This window comes from Vanacampus margaritifer, chromosome 8 (assembly GCF_051991255.1).
Source record: "Vanacampus margaritifer isolate UIUO_Vmar chromosome 8, RoL_Vmar_1.0, whole genome shotgun sequence".
Taxonomy (NCBI): domain Eukaryota; kingdom Metazoa; phylum Chordata; class Actinopteri; order Syngnathiformes; family Syngnathidae; genus Vanacampus; species Vanacampus margaritifer.
This window is the reverse complement of record NC_135439.1, coordinates 6,116,363-6,142,775: the sequence shown is the minus strand read 5'-3', so window position 1 is coordinate 6,142,775 and position 26,413 is coordinate 6,116,363. Positions and strand designations below refer to the sequence as shown.

The 26,413-nt window shown below is 41.0% G+C and overlaps 6 protein-coding genes across 10 annotated transcripts in view; 4 read left to right on the top strand and 2 right to left on the bottom strand.

The window, feature by feature from the left end:
• The window catches only part of LOC144057099 (rho guanine nucleotide exchange factor 5), a 73,433-nt gene extending 52,341 nt beyond the window's left edge, over positions 1-21,092 (top strand). Inside the window, exon 13 of the mRNA XM_077574357.1 lies at positions 21,078-21,092. The gene's annotated coding sequence lies outside the window, so the exon portion shown is untranslated. The remainder of the gene's footprint in view (positions 1-21,077) is intronic.
• rbp7b (retinol binding protein 7b, cellular) lies at positions 74-1,875 on the top strand. Its single transcript, XM_077574370.1, has 4 exons — positions 74-608; positions 752-930; positions 1,305-1,406; positions 1,642-1,875. The coding sequence occupies exons 1-4, from the start codon at positions 455-457 to the stop codon at positions 1,693-1,695; spliced, it is 489 nt and encodes a 162-aa protein (XP_077430496.1). The 5' UTR covers positions 74-454; the 3' UTR covers positions 1,696-1,875.
• On the top strand, positions 1,889-3,264 carry cenps (centromere protein S). Its single transcript, XM_077574373.1, has 5 exons — positions 1,889-2,086; positions 2,170-2,293; positions 2,826-2,859; positions 2,943-3,009; positions 3,106-3,264. Exons 1-5 carry the CDS (start codon positions 2,057-2,059, stop codon positions 3,196-3,198), a joined length of 348 nt encoding a protein of 115 aa, XP_077430499.1. The 5' UTR covers positions 1,889-2,056; the 3' UTR covers positions 3,199-3,264.
• On the bottom strand, positions 3,078-8,320 carry tardbpb (TAR DNA binding protein b). 2 transcript variants are annotated; one of them, XR_013295169.1, is made up of 7 exons: positions 7,687-8,320; positions 6,824-6,987; positions 6,588-6,737; positions 6,324-6,494; positions 5,753-6,236; positions 4,812-4,958; positions 3,078-4,121 (listed from the first exon to the last, which is right to left on the bottom strand). XR_013295169.1 is itself a non-coding variant. In XM_077574360.1 (6 exons), the coding sequence occupies exons 1-6, from the start codon at positions 7,925-7,927 to the stop codon at positions 4,894-4,896; spliced, it is 1,275 nt and encodes a 424-aa protein (XP_077430486.1). In that variant the 5' UTR covers positions 7,928-8,320; the 3' UTR covers positions 4,178-4,893. The 2 variants fall into 2 exon arrangements, 1 of the variants encoding a protein (XP_077430486.1); XM_077574360.1 differs by lacking the exon at positions 3,078-4,121 and having other exon boundaries at positions 4,178-4,958.
• gnb1b (guanine nucleotide binding protein (G protein), beta polypeptide 1b) lies at positions 9,298-22,719 on the bottom strand. 4 transcript variants are annotated; one of them, XM_077574362.1, is made up of 11 exons: positions 22,484-22,719; positions 17,950-18,055; positions 17,830-17,868; positions 16,139-16,245; positions 15,315-15,378; positions 15,043-15,205; positions 14,117-14,183; positions 13,836-14,037; positions 12,700-12,916; positions 12,051-12,166; positions 9,298-11,165 (listed from the first exon to the last, which is right to left on the bottom strand). In XM_077574362.1, the coding sequence occupies exons 2-10, from the start codon at positions 18,004-18,006 to the stop codon at positions 12,060-12,062; spliced, it is 1,023 nt and encodes a 340-aa protein (XP_077430488.1). In that variant the 5' UTR covers positions 18,007-18,055; positions 22,484-22,719; the 3' UTR covers positions 9,298-11,165; positions 12,051-12,059. The 4 variants fall into 4 exon arrangements, with proteins under 4 accessions (XP_077430488.1, XP_077430487.1, XP_077430491.1 ...); XM_077574361.1 differs by lacking the exon at positions 22,484-22,719 and adding an exon at positions 22,204-22,352; XM_077574365.1 differs by lacking the exon at positions 22,484-22,719 and adding an exon at positions 21,258-21,280.
• Positions 22,565-25,309, top strand: LOC144056542 (calglandulin-like). The gene is given in 4 exon segments (XM_077573458.1): positions 22,565-22,620; positions 23,376-23,536; positions 25,160-25,260; positions 25,262-25,309. Coding segments are annotated over 4 exon segments (366 nt in total).
• Positions 25,310-26,413: the final 1,104 nt, after the last annotated feature.

Genomic DNA, 26,413 nt, shown 5'->3' with positions numbered 1-26,413 from the left:
TGCCCTTGAGATTATGTCCAATTGCTACCAGATTTTAACGACACATAGAACACAGATGTGCGATGCTAAATCCCCCCCCCCCCCCCCCCCGTGGGTGGACCGTGGAGCACTGAAGCAAAGGTTGATGACGGACCATAAAACATGAAACTCTAATAACTCCACTCCAAAATTCAGCGACGAAAGTTAGTTTCTCCAAAATGTGAACAGAGGGACGGATTGTGTTGCAAAGATGCTTCCTGGAGCTCAGATTCTGCTCTGCAAATTTTATTTTAAAGATTGGGCTTTTAGGTCGGCTCCTGGCTGACCCTTAGCCACCCATAGCACAAGCACTGTAAAGACCACTTCTTTCCGCAACGACAATACTTACAACAGGAAGAGCAGTCTTGGCTAATTTGTGTAAAAGGTCCCGTTACACCCCTCCGGTGCTATCACCTCTGGCCTAAATTGACACACAATGAAACATACAGTACAACCCCCCCCGGAGCTGTTAAAAAATCCACTCACTTCTGATTGTGGAGTCACAAGAACGTCCGAGATGGCGGTCAACTACACCGGGACGTGGGACATGGTCAGCAATGTCAACTTTGAGGGATACATGATTGCTCTTGGTAAGCATTTTTCAGTTGCCATATTCTATAATACTGACCAAAATAAATCTGTAAACATTTTTGGTGTCAAATATTTTTCTCTGATTCCAAGTGAAAATTGCGCCTCGATATGACACGGACCACATCCTCTTGTTTTCCCACAGGTATAGATTTCGCAACCCGCAAAGTGGCGGCCTTGCTGAAGCCTCAGAAGGTGATCAAGCAAGACGGCGATCGCTTCACAATCAGGACGCTCACGACCTTCAGGAACTATGAACTTGCATTTAAGGTCGGTGAGGAGTACAAGGAGGAGACTAAGGGAATGGATAACCGCATATGCCAGGTAGGATCTAGTCTACACTGAAAACACAAGACTAAAAACGCTCCTCAAAAATTCAGCCCCTAAAAATGGTTTCGCTTAGAAAAGTGAAATTTGGTAGGCATGCGTATCACACACACACACACACACACACGCACACACACACACACACACACACACACACACACACACACACACACACACACACACACACAAAGAAGGCTGCCATTTTGGTTTGAAGTGGCCTTTAAGGCTCATTTTGGCCATTTTGATGTGTCTTTGAAATAAAGACCTGTTTGTTATTTTACCACAACTTAACACGTGCAGTTTTTAACATTCCATTCATGATGATGTGTGGGTGCTGATTCCACACAATCCCAATTTGTTCCCTTTTTTAGAGTGTGGTCAACTGGAAAAATGACAAGCTCGTGTGTGTTCAGCGAGGGGAAAAAAGCAACAGAGGCTGGATTCACTGGATTCAGGAAAATCAACTTCATTTGGTATGATTTCAAAATCATTGTAAATGGTCCTCTTGTTTTGTTATGCAAGATTCAAGCCGTAATCTTACAATATGATGATGCTACTTTATTCTATTTATTATTATGACTTTAATTTGGAAGATTTTTTTTTTAATATACAACTTTATGAATAACAGAATGTATGAGTTGAGTACAAGCATGTAATAAGTATTGCTTCAAATGTACAGCATATGATGTGGATTTTAATCTTTTTCAGGAACTTACCTGTGAGGATCAAGTCTGCAAGCAAGTTTACAAAAGGACACTCTGAATGTTTCACCTCTGAATCATATCCATTTAAAAGTATCTTATTCATTTAAAAAATATATGCATTTCAGAAATTAGTTTTTACACGTGTAACTTGGAAATATGAGTATTGTTTTGGATGCAGTACAAACTCCTACCACATGGTGTTGCTGTTGAAAGTATTAAAAGAAAAGTCACTGAGTGAGTCGTTGGTTGGTTTGTCTTGAATTTGTGCCGCGAAGTTCCTTCAGCTACCAACTCCCAAAACAGAAACTTTCATAAAGTAGTTGCTATTTTATGACCATTTTGACTTTACGTCATTCGGAATGGGGACCAAATGAAGCTATATCTTGAAGTTTAGTCGGTTTAATAAAAAAATTAAAAAAATGTCGGAAAGCGAGGAAGAAACGCGTCTGGTAGGTAAACATAAACAGCCATGATGGATGTTAGCATCTAGCCTACTGTACGTAAAATGTGAATAACACTCTTTGCATTCCAGCGACTAAAGGCGGCCATACATTACACGGTCGGTCAGATATGTCACCAAATGGCCGAGGATCACCGCAAAGAGTTTAGCCGACAAGTGGTGGCGGCCATAACCGAGACAGCCTTCAGGCAATGTGGTGGGTGCCGATTGATGCTACGTTCGTCTGCTTTTCCTCCTAAGGCTTAGTGGCCACATACGTGGACAGCACTTTGCATGTAAAAAAAAAAACAGCTTAAAGGTTAAAGGCAAAAATACATTAAGATGTACTACTGTATGCTCAGTTTTATTGTTTGTAACAAACTATTTCTTTATTTTGATTAAAAAAATGATTGAAATTGATCTATTCGTTAATATTAATGCTCCCTTTGTTTTAAATGCATGTTCTCACAATTTTTTGTTGAATAACTGATTATTTTAAAAGGTTGACAACATTTCGAATTTAGAATTACTTTTACTTATTAGCTTAAAGATAGTGTAAGATTAGCACCATCTAGTGGCGAACTAGAACATTCCCAAAATTCTGCCTAGAGGTCATGCTCAGTTTCATTTAACAGTATTGTCTAATACTGTGGGTGTATTTTTCAGCTGCAGCACCTAAACTGCATCTAAATAATAATAATATATGAACTGACATTGACTCAAAAGTCCTTTTCTTGGTTCTCTTTCAGAAATATTTGCTAAAGACCTGGAATCGTTTGCCAAGTATGTATTTTCCCCCCAACATTAATTGATGAGCTGAGGTGTTGTAGGTTAACCTCAAGGCCATCTGAATTCTCTGATAACAGACATGCCAAAAGATGCACGGTGTCAGCAGAGGATGTAAAACTTCTGGCCCGTCGCAGCACTGCATTGGTGAGTTTTCCTGGTCAGATACATTTTAACAATATGCCACAATGATAAAAACTCTCCAACACACAGAATTTCTTTTTTGATTCCCCTTTATTTCAGTCAGTGCACATACAGAGGAAAAGCGCCGAAGTGGAAAAAGAGCAGAAGGCTTTGAAAAAGAAGAGCAAAGAGACTCACGAGAGCAGAGAATAAGACACAGGCAGGTCCTTAGTCCACACTCTTCTTGTCCCAAACATTCTAATAAACATGTCAACAACATGGCAAAAATTCATTTCGGTCATATTTAGATTGGTGGGGAGTGGGTGGGGGTGTCTTAAGGCAGGATTTACACTGCATGGTGCAAGTGACAATTCCAATGTTTGTTTTTACTGTTAAGTGAACACAATTAGCATTATGTCATGGCAGTGTAAAGTGGGGTATGCATGAAATTGCATACCTTAAGACCATATACAAGCATACAAAATTAAATAAGCTACATTAGGCGTGTCATTAATTCTCAATAATTGCTGACTAGGCCAGTGAACTAATGTGGAGGTTACCCACATTTCAATCAAAGAGGCCCTGGCATAAACAGGAGTGAGGTTGCAAGTAAAGAAATGAGATTTGGCCCATGTGTTCAATCAGTATAAAGAAAGCCATTTTGTATCTGTATCACCTGAAATACACAATAAAAAATGGAAATGAGCATTTCATCAGAATTTCAGGCACTTGGACCAGCGGTGTAAATCCAATTGCCTTGCTGATGCGTTGGCACCAGCTCTGTATAATCCAGTCACAAGTAGCCAGACTCATTGATGACTTTGTAAGCTTTCTACAAAAGCGTAACATCAGTGACCATTCCACAGCTGCGAAATTAGCCAGCCAGTCGTCCAATCACCAAAAGAGCATAGAAACAGACCCTTTTAGCCACTCACAGCGTTGCATCAAAATCTCTCTTAGGCCATACAAGCAGAGGGGGGAAAGGAGCATTATCTCTCTCACAAGCTAAGAAAGTGAGCAAAAAGACAGGTACTACCCCGTGTCTGAGAAGGCCACACACTCAAAGTGTTGGAACTCCCGTCTTCGTCCTTCAGTCGGGGTTCAAATGGAGACCTCGACCAGCGGAGCCCAAGGCCCTAGATGTGTGAATTGAATTAGTCTCTTTAATCCCACGCAAGTAACATCAACTAAATCTATTCAAATCAACTTTATTAGACAGCTCTCTTCATTTTGACAGTTTTGTCCAAACACCTCACAAACATCAATAGCCTATATAAAAGGGGGAGGGGGAGAGGGGGACCAGTAGGACACCACTCCACGTTCTCACATCACACGTGTCCCTACCAGGGTTTCATCAGTCTGCGTCATCCACATCAAATACACACATCAGTCCAGGAAACAAGGAACAGCACACATCATACAGCATTCAAATTAGATTATAGAAACATTACAAAGAGCACAACACTCCACTACATTTTCATGTCGACACATGTTGAAAATATTGCAAAGATTAAAAGGAGAAAAAAAAAATATTTTGACATACTAATCAGAAGGATGTCCACGTATAAGGGATGAGGGCGCTTGTAGCATCTGCTCCTTACATTCACACATTCATAGAAAATCAGTCACATTTTAGGGGAGGGGGGGTCGTTCACCGCACAAGCAGTCCTCAGTCCGCTCACTCACCAACCGCTCCACTCTTCGCCACAAGCCATCCGCACTCAGATTCCCCCCCGCATCCAAAAAAAAAATGTCACTTGCGCAGTTCTCTCTTCAATCATAAGTGGATTTAAAAAAAAAAAAAAAAAAAGTGAAAACACACCCACCGTCTCGTGAGAACATGCGGAGTGAAGCCGTTGTTTGATGGCATAGCATTTACACAGGCGGGAAGAGGGAGAGTGATAGCAGTTATCGCCCCCGTGGCAATGTTGCCATATTGGAGCTTCCTCGCAGGGAAACGGAAGTGAGGTCAACTGCAGAAGAGATTTCAATGAAGGCTTTTGTCCACTTTTGACTGCAAATAAAAGTTGCACTCACAAAAAAAACATGTCAACTTTCAACCAGATTCTCCCCAGTGCAAGACTGCCAGAAATTTTGAAACGTAGTTGGGTCATGGCAAACGACAAACATGCATTTGTCTTTCTTCATCTTCAATCAGCACAGTACACAACACATGCATTTGAGAATCCAGTTGAAATTGATACAAAGGAGACATAAAAAAATAAAAATAACTTCAGTCGCTAGTCAATAAATAGGGTTGTCCAAACTTTTCTTCCAAGGGTTTCTATACAGAAAAACGGAAGGATGTTCAGAACTACCGACATGCTTGACGTCATTAAGCTCACTAGATAATGTCGGAGGGCAGATGCCGAATCACATCTCCACTTTCCAAATCAAAACAGGATCAACCTGCATTAAACTCACCATGACACGGACATGAAAGTGAAGCAAACAATGGCCGTTGTGAGGCCCGGCTTCCTGAATGATGGTGTGATTGGTGGAAAACAAGAAAGTGAGAGAAGAAATCTCGTCTATCGCATTGCAATGGTTTATTTTAATATATGCCACAAAAATGACGGTGGCCTGCAAATGCCCATTGGGTAGCAGTTTGGACAGCCCTGCTCTAAATAAAATCATTCGATTATTTCTCCCAATGTACAAAACATCTTCCACAAAAGTGTTCAGATACGCAGACACCCGAAATAAATGTATTAATCTCTCTCTCACAATACTTACCGCACGCACACACTTTGCTTTTTTTACATACCCCACCCAGACGACTTTGACTCCATGCTGGACCCAAACCCCGAGCTAAACCCGCTACCGCCACTGGTGGAGTTTGCGCCCGTCCCCCAGCCCAGGCTGGCCGAGCCGGCGCCGTAGTTGCTGTTGCCGGCGCTGAACGACTGACTCTGGTCTCGACCGGTGCTGGCGCCACTGGTGCCGCTGGCCGACGAGGACGACTGCTGCTGGCTGGCCAGCATGCCCATCATCCCCCAACTGCTTTGCAGGGCCGCCTGCGCCGCCGCCATCATTGCGGGGTTCAGGTTGAAGGAACCGAAATTGGCCATGTTACTGTTGGTGCTGCTCCCCATGCCGCTGCGGCTGGCCCCGAACGCCTGGGCGCCAAAGCCGTTCCCGAAGCGGCCGGTGCGGTCAAACTGCCTGTTGCCGTGCTTGGGCTCCGCGTTTGAGATGTGGACACTCACGCCTTTGATGATCAGGTCTTCGCCGCACAGAGACTGAGCAACCTGGATGGGTGTGAGGGAAAGAACCAACACTCATCAGATCAAGGTAAAGCGGTTTCGAAAATTGTGAAACACTTGGCTAAACGATACCTGATCATCTGCAAATGTGACAAAGGCAAAAGCGCGGAACGGCTTGGGGATGAAGACGTCCGTGACTTCTCCGTACTGCATAAAAAACTGCCTCAGCTCATCGGTGGTCATGTCCTCAGTGCAACGTCCCACAAACACTTTGCGGCTCCTCAGCGGCTCGTCCGGACCTTGCTGTGAACACAAGATTAGTAACAGGTTAGAAAAACAAGTTTTCAACACCATTCAATTTGTTGCGGCGGAGTGTTGTGTTTGCGAGGACGTTACCATATTCCCTTTGGAGTTGGGGAACTTGCAGTCGCACCATCTGCCGTCAATCATATGGCGCTGGGCGATGACCTTTTCCTGGGATTCGTACTCCGTGAACCGCACAAAGCCGAAGCCTTTGGAGTTCCCCGACCTGCCGTCTCGTTTTACCTGACCAGAGGAAAAAACGGCACATTCTGGTGGCTGATCGTCAACACACGCGAATATGCAACAAGGGGCGTTTTATGCGGCCATACCTGTACCATGATGACTTCTCCGAAGGTGCTGAAGTAGTCTTTCAGGTCCTGCTCTGTGGTTTTCCACGGAAGACCAAGCACGATCAGGTCCGACGTCTTCATGTCGCCCCGCTTCATTTTCACAGCTGACGAGGCATCGATTTCGTCCATTTTCCTTTTGTTGTCTGCATATAAGACACTCTGCTGTCACGGGAAATCTCTGACAAAAAGTCTGCTAGCTAAATGCTAAACATAAAATAAAAACATTACAGAGAGGCAAACAAAACTAGCATTGATGCCATAGCATTTACCCCATGGAGCAACAACAAATGTAGACGGACAATAACAATACTCACAGGCATTTAATCTTCATTCTGTGCAAAAACTATTAATGCATTTTACTGAGCTGTTGTAAACATTTTCTTCAGATATTTATTTATTGTGCAGCAGCACAATTCCCATTAAATGATCGCGATGCACAAACTGGGTGTAAATATAAATATAAGAGCGATAAAAGACCTGAACCGTATAATCACAGTAAAATAACCGATTCGCGGAAGGCTCAATATTCCTCGCTACAGCAAATGATCACTCAGCTGCAGCGCTAGGAGGAGCGTTGCCGGTCACAACAAAAATAACCACTGCCAATACATAAAATGCTTTAAACGCCGTGTGCCATCTCGCTAAGTGGGCGTCCCAAATTGAAAAACATTCCGTTTTCAAAACTCGCAGCAATTGATTTGGCCATGCCTGCAAATGCCGAAGCTTCCCCGCCCCCCTCATGACGCCAACACTGTACGTCAGTAAAGTAAATATCAACAATGTGCCACTTTGACTGTCATTTCGAGAGGGGGAAAGCCAAACAAACGTGTGATTCATTTTACCTTTTGGATAGTTGACCACGTACACCATGTTCCCCCAGCCGGTTTCGGGTGCGTGCAAGACGCCCTCTACGATCCGCACGCCACGCATGCACTGGGACACGGGGCTCCTGAACCGGAGGCCACACGCTCCGGGGAACTGAGCCGACACCGTCGACAGAAGAACGGTCCCGTCGTCCTCGGACGGGATCTCCATAGGCTCCTCGTTCTCCTCCTCGGCCACTCGGACGTAAACCTCGGCCATTTGTCCGGAGTTACGATGGCTAAGTAACTAACGGCACTGAATTGCAAAATAACTAAAACGAATTACAGTAGATGGTTATAGTTTTTTAAAGGTTGAACTAAAAATTCTATAAAGTTATACCGAACAAGAATCGAAGTACGCATGCGTGTCGGTTCTTTGTTCGTCCAACGGTGTTGAATGTCAACAACGCACTAAAAGTACCTCCCGAATGCATTAACGTCCACGAAAACTATGACAAAAGCAACAAAAAAATCATCGCGTTAACACTCCTCGGTTGCAACTGCGTTTCTATAAAATATCATCTCACCCAGAAATACGACATAAAGTGTTTTTGTTGTTCCACGAGGTACGACACTAACACCGCCATGTACGGCTCGTTGAAACAGGATTACTTGAGAGAAGCAGGAGGTGCGTCATCAAAAACGGACAGATTTATTTTACGGGGGTGAATGAGACATTTTTTCGTCGTTAAATTGCGTCGTATTGCACTTATGAGTGGTCCTTTTTAACTGAAACTCTAGTCAACTTAAATAGTGTTGCTGCCCTGAATGTGATTTATAATTTTAGTTAGTTATGTTAGTTTGAATGGTGTGTATTATCGAACCACCCCCGTTTTTGTGTCCCAACATGGTACAGCCCACAGAGCTCTACGCTACGCTCCTCTGAAACGATAGCAAGATGGCCGACCACCTGCATTGTACGTTTCGTAAACAAAAACAATCAAATTGTGTTGGATTCATATGGTGGCCAGGATGTTTTATCTTTTAACAGCTCTTATACCACATTGCACATACACTAGCTTCTTCGATGTTGGTTTCATAGCATAAGCGCTTAATATATGTTGTGTATATATATATATATATATATATATAAAATTGTCTATCTGTATGAAGTGTTTAGTAAGTCAAGCACGTCAGCATCACAATTCTGTTTTGTATTCGAATCAAAACTGTGGCCTTCCTGTCTCCCCTATTTTGCTTCATTTGAAATTGAATTAGATTTAATGCACTCTCATCAAATATTTTCACTCAAGGATTGTAGGTTCATTTAGTGACTCTGTTGTCTTAACATGCCCAACAAGTGACAAGCAAATGGTATGGTAAGGAAAATAAATAACCGGATATTTCAACAACAAAACAAAAACAAAAAAAAACTCTTCAAAATCAATGTAAAGCACTTCTAACATATAATTGCTAAATAAACAACAAATGCTTTAGATCTTCACTAAGTTCTAAAAATGACTTATTCACATGACACACTTAAACTGCACAGGGCTTTTCAGGACTCACTTGCAGCAAAAGGTAGGTAGAAAATGTGAGTGGTACTGTTTGCATTAAGGACGTGCAAAAACAGACTCAAGTACTGCAAGATAACTCTCAAACAGCTTTTTATTACATCTTCAATCAATAACAGTACATTTTAGTACAGTATCTATCTTGCATCCAGCTCACCGTGGAACACCAACAGACTGAAAGGAAATACAAAAAAAAAAAAAGTGGAAAGCTACATAAGGGTGCAGAGCTCTAGTATATTCATGGAAAGAAGGTGCGGGGAGTAGGAAAATCCATCTGGAGTTGAATCGCATTTTCACTTGTGGCCACACACAAAAATACATCATCACATTTATTGAAGTACATCATTGCAGAGAAAAGAAAAAGTGAGAATGTCACGTTAACAAAAGTGCTTCTGTATACAGTGAAATGTTGTCATTCAGATGCCTTTTCATTTTAAGACCAAAAGGAAAATAGAAAAAAAGTGTAATGTGGACACTGTGTGTGTGTGTGTATGTGTGTGTTCGTTCCATCGAGTGAATAGGAGAGAAAATGCTTGCCAAGGATAGAATTATCACAATGATTGTTATATTCTTAAAAATTGGCATCAATGGGACTGGTAAGCACATTTGTCACTCCTAGGTATGCTGTCTCTTGCTCACTCTGGTGCATAGCATTACCAGTTATTAGTATGCAGTCAGCACCCCTAAAATGACTTGGATTAGGTTCAATCAAAAAAAGTTAATTCCGTTTCAGCAAAAAAAAAAATCTACGACTTTTTTTTCTCTCATTTTATTATTTTAGCACCACTGAAAAGCAAGTCTACAGCATGCACATCTAAATTAAGTCGTGTCAGACAAAATCAAATGTCTCAACTTAAAAACATCAGACTATTTTTTTTCAGACATTAATTTTTTTTTGTTGTACATTTCATTCACAGAGTTGCAACTGCAGTCCCAAGCAAAGGAAGTGTCTATTTAGTCAGGTGAGGCGTTTCACTCAAAAAGTGGATACTAAACACAAGACCCTATAATCCTCCCCCACCCACCCCAATCCGTATCATAAAATCCAACCACTGCTCCAGATAACCTCAGCACCTGCCCTTGCTACACTGTCTCTTCCCACCCAAAGTCAAAGGCATGTACAATAATTAGGGAAAGGAGGAGGAGGGGGTTTATAACTGGACAAAGTTACTCAAAAGAACTCCTTTTTGTACTGGAATGAGCATTCATAACTTATAGCATGTGCTTGGTTAGTTAACATTGTATTAGTTGAGAGGCAAAGCTTCTTCATGTGCAAAAGGCTGTGATGAGAAAACAAAAGAAACAAACAGCTAGTATATAAATACATCAGACATTTTGGAAAAGCTGCTCGTGTAATATGATCCAAGCTTTTTTTTTTTTTCGTTTTATTTTTTAATTTTTTTTAACTTCTGCGTGTTTTTCTCTCGTTGCTCATACGTGATTTAACTGGATTAGAAAGGACAAGCTGTCATTCAAACATGTCTAAAACCACTAAAGAAATACGACCCCCCCACCCCCCACCCAAAAAAAAAAAAGCCATTGAGAGTAACAAATCGTTGGAATAGAATTCTTTAAAAAAAAAAAAAAAAAAGGAAGAAAAAGTTAAATAATTTGTACAATTACACTCCAACATTTGCTTTCAAGACACACACATTTGAATGGGATGATAGTGTTGATTTTTTTTCTTTCTTTCTTTCTTTCTTTCAAGGTAACATGAAATGGTCCGAGAAGGAATGCACAAGTTTCTGATTTGATACCACAGGAGATCCTTTCTTTAATTAGGTGATAAGACAATTGTGCTCTTCTTTGTGTAGGAAAGGCTTGGTTTTCCCTTCGACATTTTTTTGTGGTGTCCAAGTCAGTTTTAAACAGTGTTGAAGAAGATGCTGTGAACATTCTGAAGTTTTAATGGTCTTCCAGTCGGCTTTGGAGTTAAAAGGACATCTAAGGAGCAAAGACCAGAGGAAAATGTAAAACAAAAACAATCCGCTTTTTGATCCGTATAGTGCAGGTCTGTTAATGACAACGTTTTGATCCCAAACGAGTTGTAACTTAACGCCTATCACTAACCTACACGTGGAACAGGGCATCTACATTGGGTTGAAGATATTTACTGAATGCAAAGAGTTCATCAATATGTTGGCGATTATACGTGCTCTTGAGATACATCACACTTTATTTTCCTTGTTAAACGAAAAATGATGCTCAACTTTACATTTCTTTTACGGGCGAACTCTTCTATCCTGGTTCGCCACCAACTTATTTCTACACCGAATGGTGCGAAACCTTAGGGCAGAGAATTTGCTTCCAACTTTGGTTTATTATCAAATTATATGAGTTATTTAATTAATGGTTATGGCCTCAAATACACGAAGGAATTCAAGCGTGGGAATTCGCCCAACCGAAATGGCAAATATCCTGTTCAATTACGGGCACTGATACATAAGATATGTCCACCCAGTTTCGTGTTGAAAAAGTTTTTGAGAGGGGTTGTACTTGCAAAAAAAATTGTTAAGAGTCCTCCAAATAGCAATTTATTAATCTGATAACAGACAGTAATTCCAAGAGGGACTTAGCAAAAGTAGTACAATTGTCTACAACGTCCAATGGAGCCAATAAGACTCCACAAACTCTTAAACACTCACGCATGTGAACAATAGCGGCGATGAACTGATAAAGTCGTTACAATTAACACACGGGCATCTATTGGAGAGACAAGTGCATGTGTTTCACAGCACGGCGATTGATTGCAGAATGCAGCTGCTGTCATTTCATCTGTCACCGTGCACTCTGATATTAGTGAATTGGGGGGGGGGGGGGGGGAATAACCTTCAGGCTTCAATTCCAGATCTTCAGGAAGCTGTCCCAGGATCCTGTGGCAACTGCCATGCCATCATCAGTCACGCCCAGGCAGCTCACGCGGTTGTCATGGCCAGCCAACACACCTAGAAGGGTAAGGGAGGAAAAAAAAAAAAAAAAAAACTTAAAGTTGACATATTATACAGCATTGACTTTTAAATGGCTTGTATGCAAATATAGCCGGGGTCTGCCTGACCACAGTCCCAACAGCATATAGGGAGATCGGGTCGGTCCTGTAAGTGGGCTAATAGCAGCAACACAAACAAAAAATAGGTCATAATGCACTATTCTTTCCTACCTAGAATTTTATCAAAAGTCCTGTAATATTTGTTGAATAGAAATATTGAAAGCCCCAACCCCCCACCCCCACCCCACTGTAAAATATATTAATCAAAATGTTATTTTTTGTATTACTTTAAAACCCGTGGGCAGCATTTTATTTTGAAATGGCTTGGTCAGAACCAACAAAAAGCCAAAAAAGGGTCACAATAACGCCTAGGGGTTACTGAAAAATCGGAAAATAAATTATTTTACGTATACATAAAAAAGGGTCTTCCAGCCCCCTTTTCAGTTCTAGAAAACAGAAAAAAAAAAACCAGTTATTGATGATTGGACTCACCGGCACGGTCGGCCTTTAGTGTGTCCCACACGTTGCAGTTGAAATCGTCATATCCGGCCAGGAGGAGACGGCCGCTCTTGGAGAACGCCACGGAGGTGATGCCGCAGATGATGTTGTCGTGAGAGTAGATCATCAATTCTTGATCGGCGCGCAGGTCAAACAGCCTGCAGGTGGCATCGTCCGAGCCGGTGGCAAAGGCGTTGCCATTGGGGAAGAACTGGAATCCATTAGAAGACATTTAGGTACATCACAATATACACTAATCACAAAAAGTTAGGCATATTCAGCTTTTAGGTGGAAATTCAGGAAGAATCTAAAATGTGCTGTAACCTTGACAGGTCAGCTCAATTTGACCTTGTCTAAACTTTCGGAATGCACTAATCTTAACTGTTACTATGTTTTAGTACTTTTTGCACAATTTGCTTGAGATTAACTCTTTGACTGCCAAAAACGTTAAATAACGTTTAGTAAAATCCTATGGAGGAGTGCCAAAGACGTTAAAAGACGTTTGTTTCAAAACAGAGGTGAAACTAACCATTTTCTGTTGTTGATTACTGAAGAACGGAATAAGGTAGAAACACACTTTTTTTCTGATGAAAGATGAGAGTCCAATCTTTCATTTGGTAGTATGTTTTCCATAATCCAAACACATAATTTTCTATGGACCTTGAAAGATCAGTCAAAATGCTTAAAATCGGCTGGCACTGGGGACAACCCGTTTCTGAAAACGTCTGGCAGTCAAAGAGTTAACAGCAAAAGTTGTAACTGGTGTTTAATCCATGACCGTTTCCAATGACATGAATTGTATGCTTTCTGTGACCCCTCATATGCTTTCGAACTGTTGTAACTGGCTGATGATTGGTGCACGTGTTTCAGTTTTGCAGTCATTTTTTTTCTTCTTCAAATAATGACAACTCTATTCTTCCTATCCACAATTGGTACGGTGGATCACTTCCGTTTAGTTCTTTGCTAGACAACAGCATGTTGAGCAAAAAGTACTAAAATATTAGTAATAATAAGTTTAAAGTCAAATTAAGCTCACCTGTACAGATAAAATAACATTTTAGGTTCATCATGAAATGTATATAGGTTCCTAACATTGTAAGGTTCTTATCTAAAAATGGACGCCGACTTACACAGATGGCATTGATGTCGGACTCATGGCCAGTGAAGGTCTGTCTGCACATGCCCTCTCGCACATCCCAGAGTTTGGCCGAAGCGTCACAGGCACCGGAGACAAATAATCGAGAATCCGGGGCCAGTGAGAGGCTCATGACGTCGCCCGTGTGGCCGGCGAACGTGGTTGTCTGCTGGCCGGTTTCAATGTCCCAAAGTGCACTGTCAAATGGCAAATAGACGTTCAACTCGTATGCCGCGGCGTTTGGGGAAAAATCAAAAACAATCTGCTTTTCCTTACCAGGTGGTGTCTCCCGAGCTTGTAACAATCTGGTTGTCATCAAGAAAACGACAGCAGGAAAGGTATCCTAAAATGGAGGCACACGCCAGGTCAGTCGTCTAAATATTTGCCTTTTTCCTTGACTGCACTAAAATATAGTTTGGAAAAGTGTTCTTATAAAATACAATCATTTCACATGATATTGAGTCCTGTAAAATTAGCATTTTTATTGTGCGATGTTGAAAAGTTATCACAAGATGCCTCTTTTCGAGGTCACTGACTTAAAATCGAGAAATCACAAGGCTATGAACAATTAATGAGTTTGAAAGACAACCAGAAGAAATTTCATAACGGGTCAATTTGAGCTGCAGCCTAACTTGGTTTAAAGAGTTGCCATTCGGTTATAATCAGGACAGAAGACATTTCATACCGGAAAACGACTTGACCCTTTTTTTTATTTTTTTACTTTAAAATTAGTAAAGGGCTAATCTGACCCACAAGGATCAAAAGAGTTGGTTATGCGAGTTGTAATTTAAAATAGGTTTCAAAGAATTGTACGCATGACGACTGCGCCATTCCCAAACACTGCAGATATGGAAATTGCACTTAATTGGTCCAATAATCATTTATTTACTACGAATACCGTTTGTTCATCTAGTGATGCCTGCAGAACTACTAAAGGCTCTTCCGCTCGATGGCAGAAGGAAGTTAACATTTGTTGCCATTCATACAAACAGAATACTGTATAATACTTTTGGCTTCAACAAAATAAGCCCCGATTTAACGCTCATTAAATACATTCATGAATAAATTGAAACAAAATCATTACTTTTATTCGACACACTTTTTGTGACATTTATGCGTGGTGGCTTTCTGCGAGTTTCTTCTGGTAAAGAATGTGCTTTTTTCCTTCAGAAATGATTGCGCAACACAAGCCAAGCCAATACCTGTATGTCCGGCGAGCTCGCGGCTCACGCGTACGTTGCCCTCGCGGGTTTTCAGGTTGTAAATGGAGCAGATGTTGTCTAAGCCGCCGCAGGCCACGTAATTTCCTGAGGGTGCGTATGCGCACGTCATGACCCAGGAAGAACGAAGTGGAATGGCGTGGACCTACAAACGGAGAGTTGACCGCACAGGTTTGAAAAACACACATTTCTCCTATGACTATTCCAAAAGGTGTAGTCCTGGTGCAGTATTGTGCTGTGTATGCTGGACTTACCTTATTTGTAGTATAGCTGTCCCAAATAATTAGTTTGCCATCCTGAGAAGCACTGACCAAAAGCCTGAAAAGGACATTTATAGAAATAATGCAGCTTTTTTTCTCTCGCATCACTCGTGTCATACATTTTGTTAGTTACAGCGACAGTATTTAATGGCATTCATAAAACAGGGATGTGATTTGACCAAAGTGAAATTATCTGAAAATTTAGCCGGGGTTCTGGGGGCCGCTGGCACCCAGCTAGGTCCAGGGCAGTGCCCTGGTGGGGGGACAAGGGGGGCGAAGCCCCCCGGAGCTCATGGGTTTTCCGTGTTTTTAAGTATTTTCAATGCACTCGCATGACAAAGAAATAGACAAAACAACAGCATAAATTTTCAATGTATATTGAACTATCCCATATAAAATGGCAGTTTTAGTCAACTCAAAATCAGTCACATTCAAAAACATTGGACTGCCTTTGCTTTTAAAAACTATCACTGAGAATATCATCATATCTAACTAATGTGATTACTAAGTTAACACATAAATAATGTTGAAGAGTTCAAATTTCATGAACAAATAATTGTATCATGACCAAATGAAAAGTAACTCATATTAGAGCATACCACAAATGTCTTTGTTATAGCAGAAGATGTTATCTGTCGGAGTCATGTGCATACACAATGAACTACAAAAAAAATAAAAAATAAAAAAAATATATATATATATATATATTTTTTTTTTTTTTTGGGGGGGGGGGGGGAGATAAAAAAAGCGGAATTCCGCGAATTAGCGGAAAAATCACATCCCTGATAAAAGATTGGACGTAAAACCACTATGTTTACCTGGAATCTGTTCCCCAGTGCATGGCATAGATCTTGGCCAGATGACCCCTCAGTGTTCGTCTTGTACGCATCTGAATTCGCCCGACGGGGTCAATGTTAGCCGTGATCTGAAAGAAAGAAAGAGAGAGGGGGGGGGGGGGACACACACCATCGCTTTTGTCAGAAATGGTCAGCATTTTTCTCAAGTTGGCCATTAAATGGGATTTCCTATTGTTAGGTTGTGTGTGTGTGTGTGAGAGGGGGGGGGCAACACAATATGTCACTTAACTAAACTAATTAGTAGACAACAAATCCAGACATTACGTCAGCCTTTTAAGGACTGACCAATCAGAGACGACTGTATTGTCCAGCAAGTGACATCATATCGAGTATACAAGACCGCGTTAAGCGTTAATGTCTCCCAGGAGACGCTCAAAAATGACATTTGTGCTCAAATAATTTCTTTATGATCAAAACCTACTCATTCAACCTCCTCAGTCCACAGTCCTGTCTTCGGTTATGATTTAAACCATTTTTTCAGATCAAAAAGACTTGGAAAAGATTTGATCTGGGAATAAAAGTACAAACTTGCCAAATGATGATTATGAGCTAACAAAAGCGGATAAAGGTAGGGCGGGACAACGTTTTGATCTGGTCCTCAGTGGTTTCCAAAAATCGAAATCAATCAAAACAGTTGTTTTTTGTTGTTGTCTTTGAGGAAAATAACTATGATAACAATAGATGTGTGTACAAATAGCAACGTGGTACTGTGTCATCTATTAACCCATTAAAAGCCGGGTGGGTACGCATTACCGCATTTCTACCACTAGAGCCGGTAGCGCTCTAGCGCTCTTCTACCTTTAAAGCCGGGAGAACGGACATGTCATTTTGTTTAGGCCAGTTCTTGGTCTCTTCGCCAATGAAATGCATCAGAATATACACGCGAGAGTGACGTGGGCCTCGCAGCATGTCTTGGAATTTGATTTGAGCATTCGTGGCTAACGCAGATTTGCGGGAGTTGTGAAATAAATGGAAGGCGCGGGGAGGACTTTGAACCAGTGTAATCAGTCGACAGTTGACATATTGTTAAGAAATATGTTTGTAAACAATGAGGATCAATTATTTTGTAAGCATTGGCAATATTGCATTTCCAGGAAAAATTCAGCTTTTCGGGAGCGGTTCTGAAGTCACCATAGGTTTTCGAGGCATGTTTTTCCAGGCGCTTTAGGCCTTAATGGGTTTAAAGCAGAAATACACATCTTTAATTCTATTCAACTTTATTTTCATTTTTAAACATTGATGCACTTGCAGGCGTGCTCTGTTGCCTTTCGTAATGTATGATGAGCAGGGTCCCGAACCCAACCTTTGTTGTCATTTGGCGCTCTATCAATAATATGGAGTGGAGCTGAACTGCGCGGCAACACGCAATCCAGTGTGAGTTTAGGGAATATTGATCAGGCCGGTGATGAGTGCTGCTAAGCAGGTCAGGGAGGTTGTTCAACTGTATCGCATTCTTTCTAAAGCTGGCTACACGCAGAACAATAACTGGGACGAATATGAGGATTTTTGGGGGAAGATATGGGTTGTGCGCGTGGTGTGCTGCGTAAAGGAAGTGAGCACAAGCGGTCACTTTTCCTCGTCATGTGTGAAGTCTTTTCAAAATCGCTGAACATGTTAAAAATGTGTTCTGTGGAGATGATGATGATGTTTACCTGTGATAGTGTGGCGTCTGCACATGCTTTCCTGGCATCCTGTAAAAGGAGAAAACAAATCATAGTCAGGCAGTGCACACTTTATTAGTGTTACAGAGCAAAAATAAGTAATCGGCTTACTCTGATTTGATTTTTGAGCTGCTCGGCCTCTTGGCGTAACTGGTCCAGTTCACTCATTTTAGTCTTCTTTTTGGGTTACCTCTCTCCAGCTAATGGGGCACTTGATCTACGAAAGAAAAGGGGGGGGAAAAAAATCGCCTATTAATTCATATGTAAACACGGTCAAGCAAAGTGGCTCTCAAACTCCTAACTTGCCCAGGATGCTGATACGAGGACAACGCGTACAGTTCACAGGTCAAGCTTACTTTCCCTGCCTGAATGTCACGGCATAATCCCGACACTCGAGCCGGACAAATCCTGTTTTGAGACATGTCGTTCGACCGGTATGGAAAAGTAGCCGTCATCCATCTGACCTCAATCCCAGGGATACTCCCAATGTTCGCCAAGTAATCAATAACCTTCTTATATTATTAATATGGAGACACAAGGAACCGGCTGTAATTCCCATGATGCTTTTGACTCCTTTAATATGCAATACAGGAGGAACTCAGCATTGAACAGTCAACCCAAGAGATCCACTCGGAGCAATAAAGAGGCACATTTGCCAAGGTAGCACTAAGCACAACATAAACACGGGTAACAACGTGACTGAGAGCAACATTTTGCACGCTTGGATCGATCATATTAATTATTCACAGAGAAGTACATTAGGAGGTAGATGGCATTTAAGTCTTCCAAAATGGCCGGACTGTTTGTCTCTATTCTATGTTCAGACAAGTCTGACAACAGCCAGAAAACAATAGACAACACATGAGTTTAGCATGGTCAAAATGTACCTATTTGGGTCACCAAATTACAAATTACTCATCCACAAAGTTAATAGTAATACAAGTGAAAATGATCATGAATCCCAAAGAAAAAATGTTTCTTCCTGGGATCCACCCAACCACCTACGCTTAGCAGTTATGTGTTTTTTTCCCCCTCTTCCTTCCATAATTCAGCCAACTAAAAAGCAAATAAAGAGATAACAAACCCAGGCATGACCAAAATGAGATCCAAATTCCTTTAACTTGCACAGCTAACAGGGGGGGGGGGGGGGAGAAAGTCACCCAATTACAACAAACCACCGATAACTGAGCAACCTGCCGCCTTACCTGTAGCGTTTCTGAGTGTTGCATTTCAGGAAGACATTTAACAGCTTTGTAGCCCGTGTTAAGTCTCTGATTGGTCGGCCTTTGTCCAACAATCATCCTCTTAGGCTCATTAATCGTATAATAAACTGTGTCATTGAACGAGATTACCAAGTAGTGTTATGCACTGATGACGGAATACTTTCATCACCTTGAAAACGATACTCTGGCACGCCATTAAATATTTGATATCAAGTCGACTCCAAAGTACGGGGGTGGGGTGGGGTCTATGATTTACGATTTAGATGTAACCCAAATGTGTACATTTATGCGCAAGATGATTCATTCCAAGGAAAATGCTCACAAGAAAGACACTTGTTTTCGGAACTAAGCACTTATGATACAAGGTTATATACAAAAACAAAACGGAAGGCTTTCATCCACATAGGCAACTTGGTAAATACAATCTTAGTGTAAACATCAAATGTTGACTGCATGTGCATGTGTTTATATTTAGCCTATAAATAGGGGCGTACCAACAAAGCGATTAAAATTTGACGAACCAAAGTGCCTGATTTTAAAATGGTTGCATCCTTGAATCATATCGCACTTCATGTATCAAGAATCAAATCATCTAATGAAAGATATATACTATATATATATATATATTGGTTTGACGTTACTGATGATTTGTTGTTTCTTTGAATGTAATTATCTCGGATATTTTGAGAGCTTTTTGCACGTTGTTGCGTATTAATAAACATGACAAAAGCTACAGCTGTACCATATGAAATCGTAATCCCACTAAATTGAACCCAATCGTTTACATTGTAAAATTGTTACATCCTTTAAAATCGTATTATATTGTAAGTATCGCGAATCATATGCGGAGAGATGCACGCCCCTAATAAATATATATCCCTTTTATTCAGACTTGACTTTACTGAATTATATGTAAAAATAAATGTTGTTAAACAAGTCACATAATTAACCAATACAAGTGGTGGCCTAAGACTGCACAGTTCTGTGTACATATATTATTTCCCCATTGACCTCTGGATGCTTGCACTTCCTCTCCCTCATCACTTCTCCTTTCCCAAGCGCCTGATCAGGGTCAGCTGACTGCCTGATAAACAATGCGCACTAGTAAACAGCCTGAAGTTGGGAGCTCACTGGCTGCTCTGCCATCGCCTCTCAAGTTTAAAGTGTCTGCTCGGTGACTGGGTGCTACAAATGTCATGTCACCGAGTGTTAAACAATGACAATGTTTAAATGAGCTGAAGCTGGATCACAGATAGGGGAGGGGGGGGGGGAATCATAAACAGTAATATCATCATGCAAAGTCCTTAATCCCAAAGAGCTCAAATCCTCAGTCAATGAGTGTGTAATCCTATCCAATGTCCGCTAACACAAACAGCTGGCGAAGCCGAGCATGGCAAAGGAAATATGTTTTTCCATTCATAAATAGGATGATTTGAATCTTAATTCTTTAACACTCAACCTGCTTATGACAATTGCCTGGATTTGGCCAATGATAATATAGCAATCACACCATTTCCACTTGGCCTTATTTTTCTTTTTAAAAATCAATCTCAGTTCAGACATACTCAGTTTGTGCACCGACTTTCTTTTTTTTTTTTAATAAATATATAGCTTTCATTTCCTTGCAGTTAACCAAACAACGACTGATATGATCTGGTCCCGGAGGTGTGCGCTACAGTGATTTACCTACAACTGGGATTGTTTGCATTGTATTTGCATACCTGCAGGATAGCGGTCTATTCTAATTTTTCAAGAGTAGGCGAACCACATTACTAAACTAGAGAGCATTTCGCAAAAAAGACCCTGTATTTTAGATGGCACACGGTTGTAGTATGACTTGCAGTGCAATCAGAGAAGATGCAGCTCAACGCCATCTTGCCTTCCCTCTGACTGTCTGTCCGCTAGTTAGCTTAGCATGTAGCTCGTTTTAAGTGGGTCGGCCTGCAGGCAGGGCAGAGCGGCAGATTCTGCTCCCATCGTTAAAATTCACATCGACATACGATTCACCGTTGTGTTGTTGTTGTTTTTTTTACACTTAATACCCGTTTGAGATCGAACGTATTGCAAAATAATAATAATAATCGTTTCCCGTCCTTCCGCAATTACAGGGACTTGCCAGTAAATGCTAGTGTAGGGAGGAGACGCTTATTTGAAAGGGTTCTGGCGAGGCCACTGGCTCTGCACAAATCCACTTACTTGCACACTAAACAATCTCGTTAAAGCACACGGCGTCCATTTGATTCGATTACCACCGTCGCGGTGCTTATTTGCGGTTCTCTTCTCGAAATGTGCAAGGTCGGTCGGTCGGTCGGTCGGGCTGGGCGGCGAATACGGCCCTGTCTTTGCCTTCCACCAAGCGGGGCACATCACCGCATATTTTTCCTCTTAACATTTTTAGTTGGAAAAATACTTGCACTTATGTCAGTGTTTAAAAGTGCAGGGCTGCAGCAGCTAACTTCCAGCACCAAAAAAAAAAGGGTGTTAACGCAGCAACTCACATTCATTACGCCTCGAAAAATCTTTAGTGATACATAGCTTTTGACTACTCGTAAATAGCAGCCACTACCACCAAATAAACACAATTAATTCGGAAATATACTGTATTATTTCTACTACCCGAGCACAACCCGGTTCGATCGTCGCCAACTGTGCATAAAAAATACATACATGAACACACGCACATGCGCGCGCACGCACACACAAATCACTGCATTTGCAAGCAAACAACATTGTTTTTTAATAGTCAACATTGTAGAAATAGATCTCACTCAACGTAATTTGGATTACTCTTGTAGCTCTTATAAGAGTCTGTGTAGAGGGAGGGGGAGGCCGGAATGTCGAGCCCTCGGTTCGGCCATGGGTGACACCGAGCCAGCAGGGCTGGTTAACGGTACACTCTATTGTGGAAAATATGAAATCTCCATTCGTTTACATGTATATTCATATATCATGTGACCACATTGGTCTTTGTACCTACTTTTGGACGCTTATGTTAAAGCAGCAGCTGACTTAAATGACTAAGAGGCTAAAAGCTAGCGCTACCCCACCCCCGAGCGACTTAATTCGGCCACAATACCCAACCCCATGCAAGATGATTAGGGGGTAATTAAAACAGCAATACGGTCGCTATATGTCACCTTACCTGAGTCAATGTGTTTTTTGGCATTGACCGGGAAAAGAGACGAGCCCACGAAAATCAGCGAAGAGCCCCCACCGCTAGCTCAAGAATTAGCCAGCCCCAGCTAGCGTCGCTTTGCCGAGGAAGCAGAGAGCCCAACAGTCGACCAACCGGAGATGAGGGAGGGAGGAGGGAGAAAAGAGGGGGGGAATCACACCCACAGGCCTTGTACAGAACAAAGGCAGACCCAAAAAAAAGGAGAAGATTCAAAGTTCGTTAGCACTTGTTCACCACTACAACATACCGTCCCCTCGCCACTATGCCGAGTCGAACGCGTGCCCTTTGCCGATGAAGAAGCACTCTCGCCCGGCCATCGAACGTCGAGATGGGCGCGGTGACCCTGCAGTCGTCGTTGGGAAACCCCACGCTGCAGCAAGCAAAGTAACCAGCCTTCACCGCGGTTGCTACAATTATGACAATAATACTTATTGTGGAACACACTGACACCGTTTTATTTACACAAACTCCTCAAGTAGTCTAAATATTGTTACATTTGGAGGCTGAATGTTTAAAGGGAGTCCTCAGTTTACGACGGATTTCCGTTCCTACGTTGGTGACGACCGTGACGTAACATGAATTTTTAGGCAACTCTGAACACAGCGTAATCCGTTTTATTTTAAATCTAAAGTTTTTTATGATTAAAAGATGAATAAATTAAAGTATATTTTCCCCGTTTTACTTAGTAAATATGATTAGGATAAAAGGCGTGTCAAAAATGTTCAAAGTCTGGTGTCACTAAAGATATATTTGAAACCCAAGCTAGGACAATTTGGGCCAGATAACCTACAAAGAGATCCGAATGCGTTTTTGTTCTGTTCAGTGGTCGAAAAGCGGCAAGAGTTTTTGCAGGACACGTTGTGGTTGCTTCACCATGACGTGCCTGCTCACAATACCTTGAGCATCTGACAGTTCCTGAAATAATCCGTCCAAGAGTGCATTGAAGATATGGCAGAGCAGGCTGGGAAAGTGGGGAAAACTTGCAGTCTTTTTTGACAACACATATAAGGAAAATGGTGTTTATTTGCAATGAAATGTTAAAAGTTTGAGAGTATACAAGCCATAAATAATACTTGAAATCTTTTTAATTTGTGAAATAATGAATAATATGTTTTCCTTCGCAGCCACCAATAATTAAGCCCAGAGCAGATTTTGGAGTGCAAAGAAGTGTTTGAGATGTTCGACGAAGAAGGAAACGGAGACATGAAGACCAAGAAACTAGAGCGGCTGATCAGTTGAATGGAAATCAACTCGACAACGCAAAAACTTGGCCAAATGGTCGAAGATGTGGACAAAGGCGGTGAGCAAAAAGCTGAGCACAAAAAAAAGGTTTAAATCAACACAAATTATCCTTTGACTTAATTACAATTACATAGCATAACTTTTAGTTAGTTTACAATTCAATGACTACGGTATAGTTTGCCATAAGCACTTTTCAATGGCACTTCTTCTCATTAAAATGGGCTTAATTCTTGATTCAGGGGGTCTTTGATGTCCTCTCGAGCCCATCAGACATATGCATACATCCTGGTCATCTTATTGTTTTATTCATTGCATCACTCATTGCTCTCGGACCGTTGACAAATAGTTTGAGAAGATGACGTAATCATAGTCGTTTGCTTTTGGAAAGTATTAAAGACTTTGGCTGTCTGTGCGACTGAAATTTAATATGTGTGTTAAGTAAAAAATAAATAAACCAGTATTTATCAAATGTTGTGCACACACCAATTAGTAATGTGTGTTGATAAATTCCACCTGTTCCAATCTGCCACGCGTGTGCCTGTCTAGCCTCATTTGTATTGAGAAACACCTCCAAATATAGTACTAGCAATACCATAACATTCACTCAGTAGTTTTAATTTTGTTCCTTTCTGATGACTGCAAGTCTCCACATGGACCACTAGGTGGCAGTATTTTACCAAACGTGCCCTGTTTTTTTTTTTTTTTTTTTTTTCAGGAGAGCTCAGTATTGTTCATTCGATTTGACATCATCATTGCTCTCCTTTTAAAAAAAAAAAAAAAAACAAACAAATTAAAAAAATTTAATAATTTTTTTTTTTTAAATATATATGCATATATATACATATACACACATATATATATATATATATATATATATATATATATATATATATATATATATATATATATATATATATATATATATATATATATATATTTTGTATGTGGGTGAGTATGTGTGCGTGCGAGCGTGTGTGTATTCATCAGTTCACCTAAAGCCCATTAAAAAAAATCCCATACTAATAATATAATATAATAATAAATTGCCAAATGCAGAAACATCACTGTAAGTTATCACGATGTGGTGGCTCTCGCTAACAGACAGAATTAAGTAACCAGAATTAGGTTAAAAAATTCTAAATACGTAGACCATGTTTCTATAAATTTTGATATTTGGTTTTTATTTGAGGCAGATATTTTTTACATTAAAATGTGATTTATGAGGAGGTTAGACCATTGGTCGATATTCAGAGTTTGTTTATTTTTCCAGTTAACAAGAATATTTGCCCTGTTTTGATCACTGTACTTTGCCAACTCTTGTTCAGGCAAAAAAAAATGATTTCTTGCCTTTGACTGGAGATTTATCAAACTTCACCTATAATGCATATAATATATAAGATATCTACTTCTTATTCTGTGATGTGATTGATCATGTGCCTGTTTCTATTCAAATAACCAGCCAAGATAAATTGGGAAATCTGAAATTAAATATCCATCCATTCATTTTCAGAACTGCTTATTATGATGTTTTCCATATTTTAAACGATATCATTTTATTTCAGTTTTTTTTAGACCACAGCTTAGAGCCTTAATTTTGTCATTCCTGCACATTTTGTCTGAACTGATATTTACCATGTGTGCTCAATGCTCATGCAACTTTCTGATTTCATTGACATTTCAGGTTGAGGTGTCTTCAATTGTAACGGCTTCCTGAGCTTGATGTCGCGGTACCGCGAGAGAACTAAGAACCAAGATGTCGAACTGCAAGCTGCCTTTAAAGTCTTTTGGCAAAGAAACCAAGGGACATATTGACTGGAATACACTCAAGTAAGAATGACATAATGAAATATATGGAAAAGGTAAGAAAAAAAAAGCTTATATCCACACACGCTATGTTTAATATTTCCAGATACTGATATTTATGGTGGATAAAGACGGTGATGAAACCATTGATTATGAAGGTAAAACATGTTCAAAATTATCAAGAAAATGTCATATGCATGATCGTTATGACTCGTTTATAAAATGTGGATATTAAAAACTTTATTTTAAATTTAGTATTATGTAATATGTGGGACATGCCAAATCCCATACATCTAAATGGGGTTGGGACATATAAAATTAAAGAAAGTTTTAAGAGACTTATCATAATATTGATGTGTACAAAATGTTTAGCCATATACAACACCTCATTTTCATTATTCTGTTACATTTTTGTAACAATGGAGTGATTCTGAAGAAGCAAATAAAGTGTTTTAAACACCAGAGAACAGACCATATAGAGGCCACCGCGGGGTTAACGTCCTCGGCCTTTGCCACCCGGATGCAGTTTCCATGGGCCTGACGGTTTGTGCATCTTGTGCGCCGAGCCGTTAAATCCCATCCTCATCCCTTACAAAGTCAGACGGGCATTTTAGCCAGCCAACCACGGCTTACATTTTCAAGCCGTTCCACCAATCGGGTTGCCGGGAGAGCAAGAGGGCGGGGACGTGTTTTCCCTGCTCCCTTCGCAGCATCCTTCTCGCAGCCTCTCTCTCGTGTCAAGAAAAAGAGAATACAAAAGGGAGGGGGGTGGGGTACTGGTCCTCTGAGGCCGTCGGAGGACGCGTGTGGGACCCTACGGAGGCTGCCGGGACAGGCTTACGTCGGCGCGGGCCGCCCGTCCCGTGAGAAAATGGCTGCTTTTCAATGTAAACAGGCTGTGCGGGACCCGCATTGCTAAAGGGAGGAGGGGCGGGACATTGACTTCAATGTCCCCTCTCCCAATGAGAATCCAAGCATGTTATACACTCCAGGTACGTATGCACCTCGGGTTAGGCGGGAGCAGACGTGGACTCATCGTACACAAAAATAATCACCCGTCATAGCAGAATGTTGCGTGCTCGCCGACATTTGGTTTTCATTGGCCGTTTTGCTTGCCTTGCACATGTTCACA